Source organism: Drosophila subobscura, chromosome J (assembly GCF_008121235.1).
Source record: "Drosophila subobscura isolate 14011-0131.10 chromosome J, UCBerk_Dsub_1.0, whole genome shotgun sequence".
NCBI classification, from domain to species: Eukaryota; Metazoa; Arthropoda; class Insecta; order Diptera; family Drosophilidae; genus Drosophila; species Drosophila subobscura.
The window spans coordinates 19,785,528-19,809,212 of record NC_048532.1 but is presented as its reverse complement, the minus strand read 5'-3'; the positions used below and the strand labels follow the sequence as shown (position 1 = coordinate 19,809,212).

Sequence of the window (23,685 nt, the reverse complement as noted above, 5' to 3'; positions counted from 1 at the left end):
TTTTAGCGATTATACTTTTCTGTCGTGGATGTTGTCGGTTTAGTCACACTCATTCATTCAGTCACTCATTCGGAGTGGCGCGGCTTATGAATATGAAATGCATTCGCACGGCCGGCGAATGGTTACAAAAAAAAGAGCGCGACTTGTGATTGACAAAAGTGTGGCAAGGACATTTAGCGAGGCACCCCAGCCGCACACCGGCGACGCTGCCACATTAACGTTAATTGATGGCCGAAAGCTTAAGCCAGAGCTTGACCTGCCTCCTCGTCCTCCTTCGGTCCAGTTGTTGTGTCATCAGGCGGAAGCTCCTCTCCTTACATCCCATATGCTTTGCCTACCCCCACGGACAGCTCATTAATAATCGGATTTGGCCCTCTGAAGAGCATGTCCCCATGTCCTCTGGCACTGCCCTTTGTGTTGACGAGCTAATCTACTACGTAAATCTACAGTTTTGTTAACAATCCCAACAAAAGGCAGAGCAAAGCACCAACAAGAAACAGGAGCAACAAAGGCAATAAAAAACATCGGAGCAGCGCAGAGCAGAGCACAGAGACAGCAGCAACCAAGTGGCAATCAAGGGGTCACCAGCGATAGGGTAAAGGGCATGGGCAGGCGGCTGGAGGGTGTGGCAACATCATTGGGGCAGGTCTCAGCACTTAATTAGAATTCTGTCTGCCGAATGGAACGCGTACTCGAGCTCTGGACCCCAAAATGGAATAATTTATGCAACAAAAACCAAATGAACAAACAAAAAATATATTTCTAGGCGTTAACAACATTTCACAAGAGCAGATTTAAGGGAAATTTGGAGAGTGGAATCTTGGCCCTAGGAATACCTCAAAGAATGTGCAAAGATCGCAGAAGAATTGAACAGGAAAACATTGCTGGAAATCTTTCAGCGAAAATATTTGAATTAAATATCGCTAAAGTTTAAGAGTTCTTCAATTTTTAAACTTATTTAAATTCACAGATCACCAACAAATATTATTTATCACGTTTAAATTATTAATTTTAGTGACACAAGCACAAAACAAACTCCAATTAAAAGCGGTTAAATATTCAAAGCACTTTAAACAATAAGTAATTGTAGATTAATTGTGCCATCGTATTTGGTCACCAGCTAGCTAATGTTTGTTTGGCTTTCACTTGGGCACACACACTCGCAAATTAAACACATTTATTATGCGAGTGGGGAGAGTGGCAGTGGCAGTGGCAGAGCACACTCTCAGTTTCCAGAGATGTCGCATAAGGCAAACTTCTCCTAAACTCACCTTAGATGCTTCGTCGGCTCCCAAGTTCTCAAGTGTGCAAACAATTTCAAATGCAAATATGCAGAATGCTCCGCTCCGCTCCGCACCGTCTTTGCTCGTCTTTTTCTTTGCGCCTCTGCTGCTCACTGCTTGCACATCCACACTCAAAATCCAAAGACCTCAATAGACCGCTGACCGACTGACTGACTGACTGGCAGTTTTTTGACTAACTTCTAGGCGAGACAATTCGCGGGCCCACGGCAAATATTGGAACTTGATATTTATTTTGGCCAAAATCAAGCCAATTAGCACGGATTGACTGCGAGCGGGGGGCAATTGGCTTCCTCAAGGCGGGAAGGTAGCCGGCACGAGTGAAATTTTCACCTGCACTTTTGCCAAGACACACACCAACAGTGTCAGGCGGAGGGCACTATGGAGGATGGGAGGGAGAGTGCACTTGTTGTTTGGTTTGTTTGGTTAGTGGAAGATGTTTTCGTTTTTGGCCAATTGTATTTCTAACGGAAATTTCGGCGAGGAGTTGTCTTTAGTTCTGTTATTATTCGTTTGGAAACGCGCGCGTTCTCCACGAGGGTAAAATCGCGACTAACCTAAACCGTTGGATGGCAAAACTTGCAGGCAGGCAAGCAAGCGCCAAAGCGCCAAGCGGCCGGCACAACGTGGAGTGACGCTCTGTCTCTCTCTCCCTCATGCTCTTTTTTGTGTGTGTGCGTGTGTGTGATGATGATGATGCTGCCGGAAAGAGAGCGTAAACTTGCGGACTAACTCTCTTAGTCTCCCTCTCTTTGTGCAAATTGCCGGCTCGAGAGTCAGTCACATGTTTTCAGCGCTTATGTTGCGGCAACATGTTCCCTTGTTTGGCGCGGGTTTCAAACAGTTCTTCCAAATTGGAGTTTTTCCTCGCCAATTTTCAGAAGTTTTAATTGGCTTATTTATTGACTTTGTTTTGTTTGAGTTTATTTTTGCTCTGCTATGCTCTGCGCTGCTTATTTATAAACACATTTAAATTTATGGCCACTGATTTTTTTGCATGAGATCAGAGATCGGGTCTCTCTGGCCTACTTAATTTATGGCACCCCCAACGGGTGCGGGTGCGCCCTGTCTCCTCGTCGCGTCTTCTACTAAAAATTTATGTTTCAAATAACACATTTTCAGGCCACAGAGATAATCTTTCCATGTGTTGGGGTTCGTCTGTGTGCATGTGTGTGTTGCTCAACACAGAAAATGTTGCCAGCAGATTTGTTTACTTTTTGCGGCTTAGTCAACGAAAAATGGTTCAAAGAAAGCAACAGAAAAGCTACAAAAAATCAACAGAATTTCTTGACCACATTCAATGCAAACAAATTACGTAATCTGCAACGTCTGCTGGCCATATTTATAAACAATTACGTGGAACAGAAGAGCACACAGCCCACATAGATTAATCACCCCGTCCATAGTGATTTCTTTGATATATTTAGCTAAATGTATCAGCATTTTTCCCACAAAAACTTTTTGAATATTATCGAAGTTCAAGTGTGACCGAAATGCGCGAAAGTTTGCAGCAGGACTTTTACTGTAAGTCGAAGAGCTTTCAAGCTTTGAGAAACTTGTTGCTCGAGGGCGATGCGATGTAACAAGAGCCAGTGCAAGGCAACAACAAAAGCAAAGCAAAAGCAACAACAAAGTGAGGCAGAAACAACACCGAAATTTCATTGCTTGTGCGCGCCTGACCCATTTACTCCCCCGTCCCATACCCCTGCCCTACCGCTACCCTCAATCCGATTTATTGACACAGACATTGAAGTGGCCGAAGCATCGTCGTGTGCGTCGAGTGTTTTTAGCAGTTTAATATTTAATATGTTGCACTTTTTCAGCGGCATAAACAAATGCGAGTGTTGTTTACACTGCTGGAGCGAGCGAGCATACAATGTGTATAATGAGATTCGGGAATAAATTGAGGCTGGAAATGTGCGGAGCATTCCATAAACAAATTGTAAACAAAAGCGAATGATTATACAGCAACTATTTAAATGGATTGGGCCAATCATTTTGCACTTGCAGATATGCTGCAAAATTCAATTTAATCCAATGGAAATGTATTGGAATTTATGAAACGAGTTAATACGCGTACAGGGTAGAGGCTGGGCTAAAAATAAAGATGACATCCAAATGGAAATAGAATCCGAATCCCACAGCACCACACACACACCCCCACACATCCAGTGGCCAGTGGCACCACCATCTGCTCTGGACATTGGCATTGAGTGGGTGGCGCCTCACTGCCAACATCTGGGGCAGTGCCTGATCACGCAGCTACTTTTTTTTTTGCATAAACATCAGAATTACATGATTTACGTATGCCCAAAGTTCTGCCACAGGGCCAGAGACAGTTAACACCCTAAAGCATACGAATCAAAATGATATTCTTGAATGGCAGAAGGTCAATCGTTTCGTTCTGGCAATGATTTATGCTCCAGCTCAAAATATATCAAAAGGGCAGACCCATTAGTTCTACAAATGCTTCGATCCCACTCGGCACTTGACTCTGGTGCGAGTTTGCGCAACATTGTAGGCAGCCGCATCAAACTTGTGCATGGTAATGTCTCGAGTTCTTGTAATTTATGGCAATTTAAAGATTTGTACAGCAGCCCGAAAAAGGCGGGGAATCCCGTCCGACCGACATTGACCCAGCAAGAGGGCAAGCCCTTAGGCACGTGGATATTGTTTAAAAATAACTTAAATTTTGGGGTGATATCAGCAAATAGAAAGCGCTTCAAATATGGATAAATATGCCTGTAAGATCAAGGGCTGTTGAGAGATTCATTGCTGGCATCTTTCAGCTGGGAAAAACTATTATAATTCGACTTAAACTTTCGACAAGTTTGAAACAAATGATGCCACGCCTCAGCCTCAGTCTCTGTTACTTACACTTGCCACATGTGGCCAAATGCTATCCATTTTTCGCACATTCTAGCTATACACGAAGCGCAACATGTGTCAGCGGTGGCCGACTGCGTCTGGCTATGCCCCACTAATAAGCACACAAATTTGGATCACAAATGGGTTGCTATATTTCTGTGCAAAAGGAAACAGCACTCCCCAAAGCGAACATAAAATGTATAAATATACGAATAAACATGCTGGAATACACGAAATGGAATACGGGCAAACTTGCACTTGTGCCCGGAGAATGTTTAGCGATGCCACGGAACGGATCGAGTGCGTGTTGATTGGCCGAACCAGTTGAGGTCCGGCTGGGGGGCTCGTTTACGAGCAATTGAAGGCCACCATTACTCCAGCTGAGTCACACGATTTGCAGTTGCATTACTCACTATGCAAATCAGAGATAGAGGGAGAGGGAGAGGGACTGGGAGTGGGTATGATGAATACCCCTACCGACAGCCAGTCATCTAACGTGTTTGCAATTATGCAAATATCCTAACAGCAGACTGAGAGGCAGCGCCAACCGTTGATAACCATGTTTGGAATACTTTCAATAATAAATTTCAATTAAAAAATATTTGATAAGCCTTGGCAAGAACGAGCAAAGCCACCCAGCTGGCTGGTGGCATGGTATCCGAGCCTCCTCGAGCATCGAACGTCACTTAATTGCTTTTCGTTGTTGTGCCGCGATTGGCGCTAATTGAAGACAACTTGTTGAGTGTTTTTGGCCAGATGTGATGGTGGTGGTGGTCAGTACAGAGACTGTGCAACCTGCCACTGGCGGTGCAGAAACTTTGTCATTGATGCTTAGTCCGTGCTCTGCCACCGCTTGAGGCCACCCAATCAAGAATTGTGCGTTCGCCTCTTGGCCAACGGTTAAGCGATGATGCGGGTCTGGCAGTGTCACTTCCATTTTGTGGATTTTCCTGTTCCACTCCACACACTAATCGATTTTCAATAACTTTATGCTCGAACGGCAAACAAATTGTTTCTGGCCACTGGCCACTGGCCGTTGCTTTTCGGTGGTCTCATGAATATTCATATTTTAAATACTTATTACCCAATAGCCATTGATAAATGATCTTTAAAATGTTCATACACAGCCCCAAAGTGCTGTACGTTTACGCGATTAATTAATTTTTCACGCATTATTCACTTGTTTTTGCATTCCGAAATAAATTTGTAGCTAGAAAATGTATAAATTGACCCAAATATTCATGCACGAAATTGAGATATTCCAATTGCTGTCACTTAACATCAAGTTCAAGTTCAATTAGGGAGCAACATTTGTCTTTTGGGGGAGAGCAAGAGAGAGGGAATCCCAGAGAAGTCTCCCACCAAAAGTGACAACTCTCTGACTCAATATCAAAGTGAGAAATCACTTCAGCCAGCTGAATCATCGCATAACCTGTAAGCAGCATTCTCCTTATCGATATGCACATACCGTCCCTACTCATAATCTATTCTCTCATTGCTGATTCACCTGTGAAAATTCAATCTCATCCATCAGCCATGACTAAACCGGCATGTGTTTTCATCTCTTCATTTATAGCGCTGGAAACTATCACGCGCCCATAATTCATGTACAATTTGCAAAGCCATCGACAGATATGGGGCCATAAACCTATCCGCAGGCATCTAATCCATGCATTCATCCAACCATCCATCCATACGGATATCCATTCAAATGATTCATGAATATTCCGCTTGCTTTGGCTAATTAATCAATTTTAGTCTAATTCGCAGAAACGTGGCCGACTCTCTCTCTCTCTCTCTCTCTCTCTCCCTCAATGGTAAGTAATTGCATAGAAATTGATCAAACATTTTTCGCTTTACGAATTTGCAAATAACACGTATACGCGTTGCACATACAAAGTTACATGTGTGGCATGCACCAATCCCCCATCCATATTCAGCAAAAGAGTGAAATTCAATTTGTCATTTCACTGCTAAATTTTATTTGGCTTTAAGTGCGGCTTTGATTTGTTGGAAAATGCATGCAAACTGCACACACGAAACATTTACCACACTGTCAGAGACCCTCTTGTACTTTCCTTTCCCTTTTGGGACATCATAAAAGTAGATACTCCCCTTACATTAGCCTATTCCTCTCGACGTCTCTGTATGTTCAAAGACATGACGGCATTACGGAGCTGAGTGTCGACTGCGGAGCGTCGTTTTGGTGTGCTATTGGATAAATACGAACTAGATTTAGGTCTTCCCAGAATACTCCTGTTTACGATGTTCACCTGCTCTCGGAATTGCCAATCTGGTGATGTTTGTGTGGTATACAAGTCTTCTTTGGCACTGCCTTCAGTTCCAGGCCAAACTCGCTCTCAGAGGGGTACAAATCCAAGGCGTCGTTGGTCACTTTGCCGTTGGAAGACATTTTGCTTTTAGCCACAAATTTTCAATATAATTTTTAGACTTTTTATAATTTTTCTATAATTATTAACAACGAAAATTTCTACTCTGACACACAGAATCGAAAATGGAATTGAATTTGACTGAAAATGAAGTGCCAAGCTGATATTTAAATGAAAATTTTACTGCCTCTACTTTTGCCCCTCCCTCATCCACTCTCTTTTTGCTTCCCTGCCAATACAAAGAGTGAAATTTAATTTGTGCACAAAATACTTGCACTTGCAAAAATTCCAATTCGATTTTGCTTTAAGGTGGCTTTAATGTTATGCAAAACGCATTTGAGCTGCAGGCACGAACCACGACGAGACCATCCATGTCAATGACAACAAACACTCACATACACATGTACATTGCTGCACCAGTGCCTTCTTTGTGGCAACAATTACAACCACAAGAAATGAAGCGGAATTCGGTCAGTGCAACCTCAAGCTCTTCTCATCGCCATCTCCATCTGAGAGACTGTTGCAAGCGGCAGCGCCAATTTCCTATGCATATTTAATTTTACGAGCATGAGATTTTGCCTGCCAATGTTTACTTTATGAAAATGAGAGGAGATTTTGCCCAAAACTGGAAAATGGGAAATGAAAACAACACACGCGCATTTTTGGTCCATCTTGGGGCACTTTTTGAACTCTGAATATGCCAATATATATTTTATGCAAATTATGCCAAGCACCAGACACTGCCAGAGAGACATTTGAGTGAGAGTCGAGCAGCGATCGAGCCAGAGCAGAATTCTTCTTCTGGGGACAAAGTTCAATTGTCGCAAATTGGAGCGCAAAAACAAAAGCAAAAGGCGAGTAAGAAACAAAACAACAAACTTGCCAACATAAATGAAATAAGAATTTGCAGAAGGAGATTGGGTAAGGCTTCCCTGCCATCAATCATAACCATCAATCAGAAGCGAGCAACTTTGAAGTTGGCGGCATGCGGCATGCGGCAAGCGCAATTTTGTGGTCCATTTCAATTAGAACACAACAGCTACAAACAAGCCACAAAATGTGGCAAACGTTGCACATACTCGTATGTACATAGATGAGGTCGAACGAATCACTTTGGCTTTAAAGTAAACATTTCTAACACGAAATTGAACCCATTTCCCCGGGTGATTAACGAACGCTGATCTCATGCAAAAAATGCCCTCAAATTCTATTGCTAAGTACGATAGATCCACAACAACTGATGTCACTGGGCCACTTTCGTGCAAATGGTCATAAGTGTATTAATAAAGTGCAGCTGCTATGGGCGCAAAAATGCATAAACCACAAACACAAAACATTCAAGTGCAACAGAATGCCAGGCGGAAGTGTGAGGCGATTCATTATTCTGATTGAATGATTTAATTTTGTGCACAATTATGCAAATTTATGAATAGAAATTACAGCATGCCAGAACAATAATAAATATAATTAAATAGCAAGTGATTTGTGTATAATTATAACAGATAAAAATACGTTGAGAACTCTGGGGCGAGAGACCTTCACCTAAGAACTTTTCACTATCTAATTTTACTGAATTTCCTCAGCTAAAGTGTCTCAAGAATTATTCTACATCTTCATCGAATCTCTTTCCATGCCCTACGAGCATAATTTGATAAATTATCCAACTAAATAGCTCATTTCCAACAATATCCCCCTATTCCAAGTGCATTCCAAAGCCAAATTCTGAAGAACTACAAAATTTGGGAACTTTTGCCTCAGCCCGTTTTTAATTCCGTGCCAAAAATTCGCGTCTAAAGACTCGTTAACGAGCAGACAAACAGACTTTGGCATGCTTGAAGGAAACTCAGAGCTATTTTTGAACGCAGACAGACCAGAAACCAGAAGACTGAGTGGCGGAACCACAAAAGTTCACATCAAAATGGAAGCCACAGAAGTGACAGCTCCAAAGAGTTTTTATTTAGGCAGCTCCAAAGAGATTTTAGACAGCGAAGACAGTCAGACAGCAAAGTCATAGATGATACTCTCATCTGTCAGCGAATTTCTGCGATTATAAATTATCAAATATGTGACATTGACTGCAAGATGATGCATGTGTACATGTGTATGCTGTCCGAAAATTGAGCATCAATTTCACGACGAATTTCACACGTAGTTAGAAGCTGTCAGAATGTGTCAGAGTCGCGTCATTTGTCTCATTAAGCCATTATTTCCGCCTGCCGCAGCAGCAGCAAACACCGAACAAACACAAACTCTCACTTGACACTGTTCTCCAGTGAATGGGAGACGCAGGGGGGGGGGGCACACCATGCCACGCGAAACGTGGCAGCGTTTGGCAAGTGCCATTCAATGAATGACATCATGGGGCGGCGGCGGCGGGGATCGCTCGATGTGCATATGTAGCGCCGGATCCCGTTCAATGACGCTGCCACCATTAATCACAATCGTTCTGCGACAATCGAGACAGCGCCAGAGAGAGGGAGACGCACTCATATCATCATCAATTGCATTCCACCCACACACAGAGGCACTCGATTGAAGAGCCTAGCAATGATATGTGTACGAGCAAGACTTTCAGTTTTATAAAATACATTTTGCATTTTCTTATTGTCTGCTGAGCGACTGAGTGATGTGGGGGCGAAAGAGTCAATCAGTGTGCCAGACGCAAGTGCTGACAATCGATACACACAGAGATTTGTTTTTAGGAAAGGAAATTTCTATCAAAATGCTACAAGGGAATCCTTGTGCTTGAGCAACCTTAGCTTTAGCTCCTTTGGCGATCTTTGGATCTTCATGAATACGTCTTACAATTATACAACAGGCGATCCTTAATCCTCTTACAAATTGGCTGTACACTGGAGCTACAAATTCCAACTACTACCCCATGGAGCAGCCGCGCATCGAAAAATTAATTTTACTTCTGACTTCCACTGAATGTTGGGATACTTTTTGTTATTTGTGGCACACTTTTGGGCTGTGTTTGTGTACAATTTATGTAGAATAGCCAGGCAGCAATTTGTGTGCCTGATTGATATCAAAACTGGCAACTTTTACAACAGGAAACATATGTAATTGTACCAAAAATGCTGTGCAGAAGGCAAAAACTTGTACAATTTGGGATCGAATGCATTGTGAGGCGGCAGTTTTCATGTAGCTACAATGCAGCTTGCTTCTAGCTTGAAAGTTGCCTAAGCACATTCAATTTTTATCATCCAAAGTAAATAAATTCCCTACTCAATCTTCACCTTAACGGTGAGCAAGTGCTTGCCCCGCTGTGTGATGCGTCGAACCAAGTTGTATTGCATGACCAGTGTGGAAGGACTCTGGAAAATGCTGGGCATATCCTGCGGCGCTCGCATATCGTAGACCGGTGCGGTACGCACCATCAGGCTCTCGGCCATGTCGGAGCACGTGGCCTCCACGGAGAGTGTGGCCTTTACATGAGCATTCGTGGGCTTGTAGCTGCATATCCAAATGAGCAGAAACTGCGTCGCTTCATCCTCCAGGGCGACAGCATCCTTGGTGCTGATCTTGTCAGGAAACACATCACAGTAATGGCTGCGGGCAGTCATGACGAGCACGGGCAGCATGTCGCCTCGAGAGTCGATGAGCAGATCCCTGACAAAGTACACCATGTGGCACGTGGGTTGACTCCTCTTCGTGAGTCTCAGATCCAGCAGGAAGGTCTTTGTCTGCCCCACTTTGATGCGCTCCAACATAACATTTTGATGGTCGCGCTGCACGTGAGTGTTGAAGTCCGAGACAAAGCAGCGCTGCTGGCACTCTCCATCAATTGGACAGACTATGGGCTTCCTGCAGATCTGCAGCAACTGTGCAGGATTCTCTTTGGGACTCTCCAGGTGATTGCCAAGATGCTCATTGTCCCTGAGACTGGAGCTGTCAGGCATGGCTGCTCTCTCCGCTGTCGAGGATGAGTTTATGTATAAATTCTGCATAGACCAATCCGTGTTATTGTCCGTCTCCCTGCGCTCATCTTTGTGTTCTTTCTTTGCTCCACACTTCTTCAAGCGATGCTCCTTGGATCCCCTCGGATCTTTGTCTGATTCCTGATCATCCTTCCGCCTGCGCTGATGCCCAACTCGTGGCCTTATGGCCTGCAGCAGAATATTTGCCTCTGCCTCCATTCTGGTGTCTCTTTGCTCCGTTGACCATTTGCCGAAAACCCGCTCCAAGTTCTCGCGTTGCCACCATGAACCACCGCGCACCAAACCGCCCGCAGCCACGCGTTGCCTTCGCGACTTTCGCTCCACGGTCGCCTCCTGCTGCTGCTTGTCCTCCAGCTCCACCATTTCCGACTTCAGCTTGATGGATTTCGCTTCGATGCGACGCATGATGCTGGCCAATTCCTCCAGCCGCCTTCGGTTCTCCTTCAGTTTGCGCTGCTGTCGAGGCCAGCCTCTTGCGCTCAAGTGGCCCACGGCGCTGATCTTCAGCGTGGAGCTGGGACGATCTCTGTTATGTGGATTCGGTTGACGGCGGTAGAGCACCTTTACGTCCATGACGCTGTGAGAACTAACAGAATCCGTTTCAGAGTCCAGCACATCGCCTATGACTGGAGTGATCCCCGAATCGGTTTCACTCACTTCCGTGGCGGAATCTTCTTCCTCTGTGTCTTCAAACTGCGGAACAGCAGTAGGCCGTGTCCTCAGATCCGCAGAGGATGATTCTTGTGCATCCAGCTGACCAGCCGTCTCCCGGAATATTTCCGAAAGTTTTGTCTGCACTTCTGCATCCTGCGGAATGAACTTTAAGGAGTGTTTCCCCCTCAAGTGTTTGCCTCACCTGCGTCGGCAACCTGCCCAACTTTTCTGCCGCAAAACAAAACATATTCCATGCCAATGAGGCGCGAGAAGGGCCCTCAAAGTTCTGTGGATTCACAAAAAAGGTAACACGCTGGCAAACATTGCAATAGTTGGATAGACCATAGATTTCCATCTCATCCGTGTTTGCCCTAAGACGCCGAAGCTCGAACTCCGGCGGAGTGCTTAGCACACTCTTCCTGTGCTCACAAATGGTGCAGCCAAACATATTGAATATCGGTTTAAAAATCAAACAAAAGTGTAGCCAACAAATAAAATAGGAACTTCAAAAGAAAGTGTGAAAATATTTATTGTAATGAAATTCTGGCAGGAGTTGGCAGTGCGGAAACGTTTATCGTTTGAGTTTTTCCACCACGAAAACTAGATACAAGCAAAATACACTCCGGACTTCCCTTGGTAACAAAGCAAACTGGATTTCCCTGAATATTTATCCGTCCCTTCGGGCTTGACATCTTCTTCAGTTGCTGCTGCTGTTGCTATTGACCGTGAAATCCACCAGAGAAGGCCAAGCCCCCAGAGAGCTTAAAGTGTGCAAAAGATACTTCAAATGGGAACCTTGGGCTGAAGCCATGCTCCAGTTTATGCGCCTCGAGAGCTGATAGCTGAGAGCCGAACCAATCTGAAGCGCAATTCAGATTGTCAAACGCCCCGTCAAGTGGCACCTGTCTGCGGCACACACACACACAAAATGGAAGGAAGGCGAAAAAGAGATGCCAAAAGCGGCTTAAGCCGACTCCAATTGAAGCATCACTTTGGCTTGGCTTGGATCGGATGGGATTGGTTTTGGTTTTGGTTTTAGCCTGGCTTGGCGGTCATTCCATCAGTGATTCAACGAAATTCGAATGTTTGTTTGTTGGTTTGTTTGCTGGGTAATTGTTGTTTGTTATAAGATGCGCGAAATTCGACGACAAATTCAACGATCGAATGGGTAAATAACGGAACCAGACTCTTAGCCAAATATTTGAAGTAAAACGAAGGTCTCCAACGGACAGCGGTATATATAGCCACAGTTCCACCTGTTCCAGCATCAGACGCTAGACAACCAACAAGATGGTAAGTGAAGGAACGCATGGGAGTCCTCAATTGGATATCTAAATAATTCGAACGTTCCACAGAGCTCCCTCAGCCTGACCATTGCCTTGTGCCTGGCCTGCCTGGCCGCCGCGGATGTCTCCCATTTGCCCAGCAGCTATCTGCCGCCACCAAAGCCCGAGCATGCCGTCTCCATGAGCATTGAGCAGCAGGAGCTGCGTGAGCTGCCCGAACAGGTGGAGTTCATGCGGGAGAACGAGCAGGGCGTGATGGAGGCCATGCCCAGCAGTCTGCTGACACCGCCCGCACCCCTGGAGACCGAGCAAATGGATGCCATGCTCTCCTCGCGCTACCTGCCGCCCGCACCACAAATGGAGCAGCGCTCAGAGCCGGAAATGATGATGCAGCAGCAGCAGCAGCAGCCACAGATGGAGATGGAGCCAGAGCAGCCACAGATTGCCATGCGCTACCTGCCACCTCCAGCAGCCACATCAGAGGAGCAGCAGGACCAGCAGCTCACCTACCAGCAGTACCAGGAGCAGATGCAGATGCCACAGGAGGAGGAGCAGATGCCCTACTACATGGATGTACAGCAGCCAATGGCACCCACGGATGTCGAGGCAGAGCCAGTGCCCGCCCACGAGCTCCGCTCCGATGGCTATCACTACAAACAGGCCGAGGAGCAGCTGCGTCTGAGGCATTAGGTCACGGCTCAGTGACTCAATCGTGGAATGACGGCATCGTGTGGATTGCGTCATTCGCTTGTTGCTTAAATGTTTAGCATAGTTCTTAAATATTTGATTAAATTTCGACTTGGAAGTGAATGTGGGAATGTGTGTGGGTTGCTGGCCAAAAAGTGAAGGGAACAGTTGGGAATTGGCAATCCAAAAAGGATAGATTTGCGCACAAACATTTGCCGTTTCTTATCATTTTAATGGTTAGACTTCTAAGCTAAAAGATACAGCCCCCTAGCCACCCTCTTCCTCCTCCTCGTTCTCGATGGTGGCACCCTCGCGCAGCATCTCCACCTTGTGGATGGTAAAGTCAATGTTGTAGAAGGGCACATTCAGCGTCACCACAATGCAGTAGAGAAGCACCTGAAGGTGGCGCGTGCGCAGCATGTAGGCAGCGCCCTGCTGCTTGGGGAACAGCGGATGATCCTTCTCCTGGCAGTCGTACATAAAGTAACCACCATCGTGGCCCGGACAGAAGCCAATGGCCAGGGCACGCTTGCGCACCATCACAATGCCGTACTGGTAGTGGCTGAAGAAGTAGATCAGCGCCTCGGCGAGATTCATGCGATTGAAGGTGGGCACGCGGTAGAGTTTGCCATAGCAGACGTGCTCGATGTGCACCACAAAGTTAATGGCATCCATGGCGCAGTCAATGTTGAGATTCTCCAGCGAGAACTCGTAATCCTCCTTGTTGATCTGCTCCACGCTCTCCTTGAAGTACGTTGTGCCGCTCACCACGATATTGTCCAACATGTGGGGGCTCCAGTCCATCAATCGGTAGACGCTGGCCGCACAGCAGGCCATCACATAGCAGGCCAGGTACTGGCGTCCACGCAGCTCATCCTCGAACACAGGCGCCTCCGGATGCAGGTTGCCCCAGAGCGACCACAGACGACCCTCGATCTCCACGTCGAACTTCTTGAGTTTGCTGACTGGCAGATTGCGATATTTGCCGGCCGTGTTGCGGCGATTCAGGCGACTCCACACGGGCAGGCAGTTCTCCAGCTCCAGCCAGCCGAGCGACTCGTTTGTGGCACAAATCTCGTACTCCGGCGCGCCGTAGTGCTTGTTCGAGCAGGTCATGGGTATGGAGAGATCCGTCAGCAGCTGCAGGATGCGCGCATTGGGTGCTGCCTTCTTGTGGGAGAGAATGTCCACCACATAGAACTTGTACATGCACTTCTCCTTCCACTCCTTCACGCTGCAACGCTCATCGACGTACTCGATGAGTTCCTCCGTGTCGCCGAACAGCACCCAGGAGGCGGTGTTGCGCTCTGGATAGCGCTTCGGTCCCTTGGGGCACTTTTTCTTCTTACCACCCTCCTCTTCGTTGCCCGTGTCCTGCTCCTCCTCCTCCTCGCCACCGCCTGCCTTCTCCATGCTGCCATAAGGATCGAACAGATGGAAGAACTCATCATGGTACAGCGCATAGCTGCCGTTCGGCGTGAACATCAGCAGATACTTCCGCTGGTGCAGCGCCTTGTCCAATTTACGCTTCAACATTTCCTTGGCCATGCCCGCGGGTTGCTCCTTTTTGGTGGGTGCGCCCATGCCTGCAGCCTCAAAGCCGCGTATCCAAATGTCAAACTCGTAATCATCCACCGTCACATGACGCACGACACGCTCGAAGACCGACTCCAGCTCGCACACCGTGCCAGCTATCGCCTTGGCATTGGATATCACCCGATCCACCCGATACGAGTTCCAACGATTCAGCGGACGCATCGAGCAGCTGAGTATGGCCAGCGCGGAGGCGAAATAGCAGGGTTTGATCTCCTTGAAGCTGCCCTCGTCGCGGCCCTCGAGTGCGGTGCTGCCTTGGATCTTGAAGCGGCAATCCTTCTCCCGCATGCGATAGCCGTAGAGGATGGGCCGCGGCTGGTATGCGCGCGACAGCTCCTTGGGCAGCTGCTTGCCCGGCTGGTGCTTCAGTTCGATCTCCTCCTCGCCCTCTTCCTCCAGCTCCATGCCCAGCTCCTCGTACTCCCTGTACTCTTCGCCTTCGCCCTCGTCAATGCCAGTGTCACGATAAGCGGGGCTGCCTGTGGTAGGTAGGGGGGAGTTTCCTTTAGAATTATCCAATAAAGTGACAACAAAGTCCCAGAATACTTACGCTTCCTCCTCTTGCGATCCTGATGCTGCTGCTTGGCCCTGAGGAACTTCTGTATGCGATCATTCTCCCGCTTCAGCTCATCATCGATGAAGCGCATCTTCTCCAGCCGCGTGTCGCGCAGCCGCTTCTGTCGCGCCGACAGCTGCTTGTACTCGGCATCCTCATCGGCCTTGGGCCAGCGCCGGAAGCGACCCTCCAGATGATTGTCCACCACCTTGATGCCCGCCACAATGAAGTTCATCACCGAACAGCCCAGGGGATTGCAGCCAAACTCGATGCGTTTGATGAGCGCGTCCAGCTCGAGGAAGCGCAGCAGACAGGCTGGACCAGAGCCGCCCTTGCGGTAGCCCACGGCGCTGCAGGGGAATCCAATGAACATGTAGAGGAAGTTGTAACGCTTGAAGATCACGCAGGAGAAGCGCTGACACACGAGCAGCAGGCGCGTCTGGCTGGCCAGCAGATCGACGAGCACCTGCCGCAGCGGCACTGTGATCGAGGACTTGACCACCTTGGGCACCTCCAGGCTGAAGCTGCTCTCCCCGATGGCAATGTCCGGCAGCTTCTTGGCCAGCAGACAGGCCAGAATGTACTCGTAGTTCTGGTAATCCTCGCCAAAGCTGTTGGCCGACTCCAGCGCGAATTCGATGAGGTCCGCGTTCCACGTGGAGAGCTTGTACTTGGCGGACACCGCCACGGCCACCACGGCGGACAGCAGGCCGCCCAGTTTGGCCATTTCCTCATCCAGTTGCGGCAGCTGTGTGGAGCCCATGATGATCCAAGCGCCGTCTGGCAGCGCCTGGAAGTTGCTCCTCAGCGCCACCTCCTCCTCGAGTGTGGGCGCGCGCTTCTCCTCCTCCTCATCCTCGGCGTCCAGCTCATAGCCCCGCTTGATCTTCAGTCGCAGCGCCCGCAGATTCTCCATGTCCGTGCGCAGCAGCACCTTCTGCGCCTGCGGATAGAGGTGTGGCCGCTGCAGCGCCGGGTCGGGCAGATCCTGGATGATTTCATTGATAATTCCATTGATTAGATCCTCGATCCACTCCTTCTCCTCCTTGACTGGTATGCGCTCCTCGTCGGGTATGCTCTCAATGCTCTTCTTCTGCTTCAGCTCCGGCTCCGGGGGCTCGTCCGTGAACGTTGGCAGCCCCATCTGCAGCGCCTGGAACTTGTTCGTCTTCTGTGTCATCACCTGCAGCGGTCGAATGCAGCCGGTGCGTATGCCGTGTATGAAGAACTTGCCACCGCGTCGCATCTTCAGCGCATTCATGTACAGCACGCGGCAGAAGGAGTCAAAGGTGGCGTGCATCTGCAGCATGGCCAGACCCTTGATGCGATAGTCATCTGGGTCCACCACCATGCCGCTGCGATTGCGCCGAAATGGATCGAAGACGTAGAAGAACTCCCTGTCCCGCCAGATGCCCAGCACCGAGTTGTCGATCTGCAGCAGTGCCGCCGGCCACTGTGGCATATTGAACAGCTGCTGCAGCGCCATCGTTAGCTGCGAGTCCAGATAGCTCTTGCAGTCAGCCACATGGCCATTGATGAGGAATGGCTGCTTGCGCACGGTGGCCTTGAAGGCGCCCATGAGGAACATCTCCGGCAGATCGACGACATTCAGGTGGGGCTTCTTGTTCTTCCAACGCTTGCCATCCAGCCGGAACTTCTTGCGCAGCGTCTGGTAGTAGGCCATGCCATAGCGAATGATGTCATCGATGGTCATTGGACGCCACAGCTTCGCCAGCTCAAACTCCGCATAGATGAGAGCTATCAGCGAGACGACCAGCGAGCCGTTCTTCTCATTGCCCGATATGGGCTGATGGATGCCACCCTCCCCCGCAGGCTTCACCGCAAAATGTTCATTGACCACCGCCCACAGCTTGTGCACCTCCATGCTGTTGTTATCCTTCTTCAGTGGCTCACCCTTCAGCTTGCCGTACTGCGTCAGGGATATCTCATAGATGCTGAACTCATCCTGCGGCTGCAGTTCACTGAATTTCGTTATCAAATGCACCAAATGCTCCGTGTAGCGGGTGGCCATCAGCGAGCATTTGCCCTCCGCAAAGTCACGCAGACACATGTCATTCCGTCCATTGGGATCGAAGACGTAGTACGAGTTGAGGCAACGCTTCCAGATGAGCAGGAAGAGCTCGCGGGACACAAAGATGCAGGCATTGTATTTGGTAAAGAACAGCGAGAGGGCCTTGAACATGTTCGGCTCGTTCCTGAGCAGCCCAGAGAAGTGGATCTTGATCTGCACCTCAGCCTCGCGCTCCTTCACCTGCGGTATAATGTCAAAGTCTGTCATCTCTGGCGCCTTGTAGTTCAGGGCGATGCTCTTTTTGGTCAGACTAACGCCTCGCTTCAGTATGCCATCCATGGTGCTGCCTGTCCAGAAGTCCGGATTCAGGCGAAAACTTTCCACATAGGCCACAATAATGCAGGCAATTTCACTCGGCCGATAATAGTATCTAATGGTAGGTTGGCAGGGGGTAAAAAATCACACAAAAAACTATCTGTCTCTCTGCACTCTCTCACCTCGTGCGACCTACTTCCTTTTCCTTCTCTGGAAAGACATTTCGATTGCCAAAAACAATCTCCGCCTTGAAGGTGATGTCCAATTCCGTGGGTATATTATAGTAGATGAGTTCTCCGTCGTTTTCTGCGGGAAACTAATCGAATGAGAGGAAAGTGCAACCTGCTGGCTCTTGTACACACCATATTGTGGCAGTGAGGCTGTAATAAACTCTTGATCCAACTCCTCTTCACGCTTCTGATAGCCCGTGTTCCACGTCCAAAGATCTTGCGGACTGCAGCCCTCAATCAGATCGAAAGTCTTGAGATTCTCCCCCTCGAGACCCTCCTGAATGGTGCGCGGATTGTACGAGGGAAAGGGCAACTCCTCCAGCGGACCCACTTGTGTTTCGTTCAGGTAAATGCGACTCTTGGGACGCTTAAGTTCCAGCTAAGGGGCAGGAGGTTGAACGATGGCAGCAGTGAGTAAAGGAGTTAGTCATTAAAGGATAATAATTGCTGACATCTGGCCTGACTAATGCCACTCCAAAGGCTTTCTCTCTCTCCCACTGTCTCTCCTGGCCATGGTCATAAGCTTTTAGTGGCCAGTGGCCTAAAATAGCACGCATACGCCACCGATGCCAGTCCCTATGTATACATAGATATACTAGAGAGTGGGCTCCAGCACGAGGCGAGGCCGTCTTTCTGTAAGCGGCATAAGGTAAGGCACGAAATGCCAACTAGACTGGCCATAACGACTCGTGCATGATGTGGCTTGGCGCTCGTCAAACGTTTTGCGTGTGTGTGTGTGTGTGTGTGTGTGTGTGTGTGTGTGTGTGTGTCTGTGAGGCACCTCTATGGCTCGCTGGCCACTGCTGGCTGACTGCTGACGGCCACAAGCAGCCAGCCGGCCAGCGTACAAATTGCACAGAGCAGCAGTAAACAACGAACAGCGCTTAGTGCCACATCACGGAATCTTATCGCTCTTATTCGGTACGGTTCGGTTCAGTTCCAAAACCAAAACCAAACCCCCAGACACAAAAACCGAAACCGCAACACGAGTCCCACACACACACACACACCCACAGACACGAAGCTCGTCGTGCCAAGTCGTGGAACTCGCCCGAAGAACAAGTCATCTAGCTATAGTAGCCCCTCCATCCGTACTCGCATTCGTACTCGCACTCGTAGCAACAGCAAACACACAGCAAACAGAGCATAGGCAGCAAAGTGAGGCCATAGCAGACCAGAGCCATAGCCATAGCCATAGCCACATCAGCGACGCAGTATCGTCGCACAGTTATAGCATACGACCACGTCAATACGAGCGCACAAATGCCAACACCATTGGCACACACACAAATACACCCATACAAGCCACTTAGTCGTAGTTGCTGCTGCTGCTGCTGCTCTTGCTCTATGCCCAACAACAAGTTGGCCTAAAAGCAAACCCCAGAGACAGAGCCAAAGCAAGAGCCAAGAGCCGCCAGAGACGCAACGAACGCAACCCTCTCCAGACGGACCAGACCTACGCTCAAGCTCTGCGTTTTGCCGCTCTCTGTTTTGGCCAAATGTCAAACCGGGTACGTACATACAAACACATAGCCTTAAGGGGTAAGCGGTAAGGCGGGTAGTAAAGATCGGGCACACACAACAGCGCAGGTGTTTGGTATCCCGTCCAGCACAGCTGTGTGGGGCTGCCCTGCCACAATCGAAGAGAGTCAATGAAAGTCCGTTTTTAAAATCAATAAAAATAATAAAAGCAGCGGACAGGGCAATGCAAGGCCAGCGCACGTGTAACCGGCGGGTCCAGTAGGGTGGCACCTGATGAAATATAAATCTAATTCGGCCAGGAATCGTTGATGGAATAGATGCCGACGTTCCCCAAGAGTTGCTGAGGCTGCAACACAACAGATGGCTTGAAATTGTTGGCCAGTTGCAGGTGCAAACAGCAACCAGCAGTCGCATCTTACGAAGCTGCCTTGTTGGCAGCCATAACCAGCACAAGCACACTCACACACACACATAGACAGACAATGCTGACGGCGCCACTCTGACGCAGAAGTACTTGGGCGCGCTGTAAAGTGCATTGAAGGGAAAAGCAGTGGCGTAGGACCATGTTGGTGAAAAGGGGTTTTTCGGACTCCACTCCACCTGCAGTTGAATCACGCTGGGTTAGTCCCCAAAATTGCTGTGTTTGATAAGGCTCATTCAATGGAACGCCCATAAAACATTAAATCGTATATTTTCTATACCAATATCAATCGAATTGTTTCATACGCGTGTCTGGAGAGAGCTCACACCCACACACACAGACATAGACATTGTTTGCCCTGGGCCTTATCTACGGCGGAAAGTTAATTAGCTTAGTAAGTGCTCGACGGACTAAAGGTGTACGCGATTGAAGAGCTCTGCAGATATAAACACTATGTATACATTCACTGTATGTACATTTAGGGTATGTACTGAGATTTTTAAACACGCGGGAAGGATGCATTTTCCACCCTGCAAGGGATTTATATTATTGATCAGCACCCGTTTGTCTGTTTATTTTTATGTCTGTGCTGAACCCCCAATTTCTAATGCAAGGAAACTAAATCACACTTGTGGCATCACTATATCAAATAGTTGTCATGGAAACGATCGCTTAAAAATAAAACTTAAATAAATAAACGTTGAAAACTGCAATTTTATGTGTCTGCTTTTATATGGCTCAAGCAAAGAAGATACAATTCTGATGGGAAACATCATCTAAAGCTTCCGTACCTCGAAGCTGTCCTTCCTTTCTTTGTTTTAATGCTATATAATTAGTGCTAAATTAAGCACGTACGCATATCCTTCTCCCACCACTAATAACCACCCTATAAGTATGACCCCCGCTCGCACCATCCGCCCATAGAAAACAATCGAAACATAACAAACAGGCGGAAAAACGCAAAAGAAACGAAAAACTCAGCAACAGCGACGACGCCAGCGTTGACAGCGGCCGCATACTGCATATACACACAAATGCATTTGCAATATGCCCAGTACGAACCGAAAACAACAACAGTAACAGCTGCAAATGTAGCTGCATGCATACATATAAAGGTGTGTGAGTGAGACGACCAAAACGCTGCCTGCCTATCGTTCCTCTTTTGCCGCATTTCTGACGTCCGTTGCTACAACAACAGCAAACAGCCAGCCAGCAGCAGAAGCAAAGCAACAAAGCGACAGGGACAAGACTCTCGTGGCGCGGCTGTGGCCATAGCGAACCGTTTTTATTTCATATGGAGAGAGGAGAGCCAGCAGAACGTACAAACGCAAACACAGGCACGACTCGGCAGGGCAGGCAGACAGACTGAAAGCTGAAACCGTAAAAAAAACAGGGGCACAAGTGTTATTACTCAGTAATTGTAAAAATGTCAGCACACAAACAACAATAGGCTAATAGAAGCAGAGCTACGTGTCGCGGCGCATTCGCTGAGAAACAAACACAACAAATAAAAGTGACTAACAATGCTCTGGCATTTGGATGGAGCAAATAAATAATTCTTTTATTTCTCTTTGCAGCCGTAAAAGGAAAGGAGAAGTACTCTCTGCTTGTCTCTTTTGCACATTCTCTGCCTCTCCTTTGACTTCGAGAGAGACGGCGATAGGCAGCGCAGTTGGCTTTTTGCTTTTGCTGCTGCGCAGTTAAGGAATAAACGGTAAACGAAAACCAGTGTTCAGACTGTGCAGAGGAAAGAACCAACAGAAATACAATTTATTGCAATTGCAATTGAAATGGCAGCCATGGCACCAGCAACAGTCAATAACCACAAAGGGGTAAGTCTGAGGCGTCGTCTGCTTTAACTTGGCCTTTAAGCCGCTCCGAGGGTTGGTTTCCGGGGCATTTGCTTATGACACACGCGGTCGCCAGACCAGACAAATACGCGACCAAGTGCCGTGTGTGTGTGTGTGTATTATTTGCACACATGCATATTTTATGGCGCGGCACAGTGGGATGTTTGAATTTGGGAGTGCGTAAATCGTTCGAAATGCTCACTCAACTTTCAATGTCTTTCTCCACAGCCCAAATCGCGTCGCAATGAGCGTAACATTTTGACCTTTTACGAGAAGATGGCCGTCATTCGCTACTACGATGAGACAAACATTTCGAGAAACAGTCTGGCCAAGATGTTCCATTGCTGTGCCACGCAGATTCGTCGCATACTGGAAAAGAAGCAGGAGCTGCTGCAGCAGTTGGCCACGCTCAGCGAGGCGGATGCCTCCACCATCATCGAGGAGATGACGCGTAAGCGTCGCAAGTTCGAGATGAGCGCCATCAGCTTTCTGCTCCACGAGTGGGTGAAGCGCTGCCGCCAGCTGCGCCTTGGCATCAGCATACGCAACCAGAAGCTAAAGGATACGTCCATGAAGATGGCAGCCGTGCTGAACTTGCCCAGCTTTCGTCCATCCTATCGCTGGCTGAATCGCTTCCGCGGCAAGTACAAGTACGACGAGGACGACCTGGGCTATCAGGGAAGCGACAGTGTGACACAGGAGCTGCCTGTCGAGGAGATCATTGTGGAGTTCAAGCATTCGCTGCCCAATTTTATGCAAAGGGAGCTTCAGGAAACCGATGGGGATACCAGCAAGGAATTGGTCAACCTCTCAAGTGAGAACAGCCTGATGTCCGACACTGGGCCAGAGCGCTTCGATGAGGACGACGTGGAACAGGTCACCTGTGAACCCAGTGTACTGCTCTCTCCGGCTACCTCGCCTGAGGCCATGGATCAGCCAGATCAGGTCGCACCAGAGGAGGATCCCTCGGACAGCGCACAAATTAACGCCGGCACCACAACTCTACTCAACGGCGTATTCCCCCACCTGGCCATCATTCACCAGTTTGCTTTGATGAACTCTGACATACAGGCCCTGGAGCTGATCTCACAGTTGGGCGTGCACATGCAGCAGCAGGCCACAAGCGGCGCCTATCGCACCCTCTCGCTGGCCGCAGGCACTGAAGGTGGCGCTGCTGAGGAGTTCAACTCCATGCCGGAGCTACCGCCAGGCAGTATCTACGCGGACATTGATGACATAGAGCTGGTCGAATAGGAATCCAAAAACTAATCTTAAATCTACTTTAAAGCCACGCTTCTGTACGCCTAAGATTCCAGCCATGATACAAATACAAGTATTGATATAGAATAAGCTCACCATGCGCCTATCCGGTATGATGATCATGTTTGAGCTGCACTCGGGAGATGCCAGTTGTGGCTTCACCTCCCCTTCTTCCTCCTCGCCTTCTTCGGGCTCCGCTTCTTCCTCGCCCAGGTTCATGGGGCTGTTGAGGACGACAAGATCGTTGGGGCAAGTTCTGCGAGTCCGCGCATCGTGCTCGACCAGTCCAAAGTCCCTGCGGGCCAACAAAAGGTGCTCCCGCATCTCGGCATGGGTTCTCAGCTCTGCTGGCGTGCGCTGCGGCATCACGCACATGGGGAACTCGTCGTAAGGGGCGCAGGTCTTCTTGACGGGACGCGCGAAACGTGACGCCTCCGCCTTTTGGTGGATGCGGCGAATTTCATCCTCGATGGTAAGAACCTGGGATATTGTGGAGTTTGGAGGCTTCTTTGGACAAACGCGTTCGCGAGGAGGACAAGTCTCGGTGTTCCATTCCAGCACAGGGGTCTCGTTGCCCATGTAAGTGCGCACTTCGTACGGATTGGCCGAGGGGCTCTCCTCCGCATTCACTTCGACGAACTTCTTAAGCATTTTTGCAATCACACAGACAATTTGGTAAAGAAAACAAAAATTATTATTCACTTAAAATTTTGTAGCACGGCGCGATTTTATTTAGTTTCGTTTCACATAAACACACGAGTGACGAAAGGTTAAGTTTGACTTTAACCGTTATGTACTCACAAAACACATGAA

The 23,685-nt window shown here is 48.4% G+C and overlaps 6 protein-coding genes across 7 annotated transcripts in view; 2 read left to right on the top strand and 4 right to left on the bottom strand.

Annotated features, from left to right (window-relative positions):
• LOC117895800 (trichohyalin) overlaps positions 1 to 1,870 on the bottom strand; it is a 43,019-nt gene extending 41,149 nt beyond the window's left edge. For both annotated transcript variants that reach the window (XM_034803720.1, XM_034803721.1), the window contains exon 1: positions 1,272 to 1,870. The gene's annotated coding sequence lies outside the window, so the exon portion shown is untranslated. The remainder of the gene's footprint in view (positions 1 to 1,271) is intronic.
• A 4,271-nt stretch (positions 1,871 to 6,141) lies between these two features.
• LOC117895814 lies at positions 6,142 to 6,674 on the bottom strand. The gene is made up of 2 exons (XM_034803739.1): positions 6,443 to 6,674; positions 6,142 to 6,380 (listed from the first exon to the last, which is right to left on the bottom strand). The coding sequence occupies exons 1-2, from the start codon at positions 6,580 to 6,582 to the stop codon at positions 6,296 to 6,298; spliced, it is 225 nt and encodes a 74-aa protein (XP_034659630.1). The 5' UTR covers positions 6,583 to 6,674; the 3' UTR covers positions 6,142 to 6,295.
• Positions 6,675 to 9,636: 2,962 nt separating this feature from the next.
• Positions 9,637 to 11,670, bottom strand: LOC117893376. Its single transcript, XM_034799970.1, has 2 exons — positions 11,360 to 11,670; positions 9,637 to 11,310 (listed from the first exon to the last, which is right to left on the bottom strand). Exons 1-2 carry the CDS (start codon positions 11,603 to 11,605, stop codon positions 9,787 to 9,789), a joined length of 1,770 nt encoding a protein of 589 aa, XP_034655861.1. The 5' UTR covers positions 11,606 to 11,670; the 3' UTR covers positions 9,637 to 9,786.
• Positions 11,671 to 12,386: 716 nt separating this feature from the next.
• Positions 12,387 to 13,195, top strand: LOC117893378 (nuclear transcription factor Y subunit beta). The gene is made up of 2 exons (XM_034799972.1): positions 12,387 to 12,450; positions 12,513 to 13,195. Exons 1-2 carry the CDS (start codon positions 12,448 to 12,450, stop codon positions 13,131 to 13,133), a joined length of 624 nt encoding a protein of 207 aa, XP_034655863.1. The 5' UTR covers positions 12,387 to 12,447; the 3' UTR covers positions 13,134 to 13,195.
• A 146-nt stretch (positions 13,196 to 13,341) lies between these two features.
• Positions 13,342 to 23,632, bottom strand: LOC117893375. The gene is made up of 5 exons (XM_034799969.1): positions 22,969 to 23,632; positions 17,992 to 18,238; positions 17,812 to 17,935; positions 15,277 to 17,744; positions 13,342 to 15,205 (listed from the first exon to the last, which is right to left on the bottom strand). Exons 1-5 carry the CDS (start codon positions 23,521 to 23,523, stop codon positions 13,398 to 13,400), a joined length of 5,202 nt encoding a protein of 1,733 aa, XP_034655860.1. The 5' UTR covers positions 23,524 to 23,632; the 3' UTR covers positions 13,342 to 13,397.
• Positions 21,051 to 23,046, top strand: LOC117893377. Its single transcript, XM_034799971.1, has 3 exons — positions 21,051 to 21,275; positions 21,340 to 21,594; positions 21,841 to 23,046. Exons 2-3 carry the CDS (start codon positions 21,553 to 21,555, stop codon positions 22,864 to 22,866), a joined length of 1,068 nt encoding a protein of 355 aa, XP_034655862.1. The 5' UTR covers positions 21,051 to 21,275; positions 21,340 to 21,552; the 3' UTR covers positions 22,867 to 23,046.
• Positions 23,633 to 23,685: the final 53 nt, after the last annotated feature.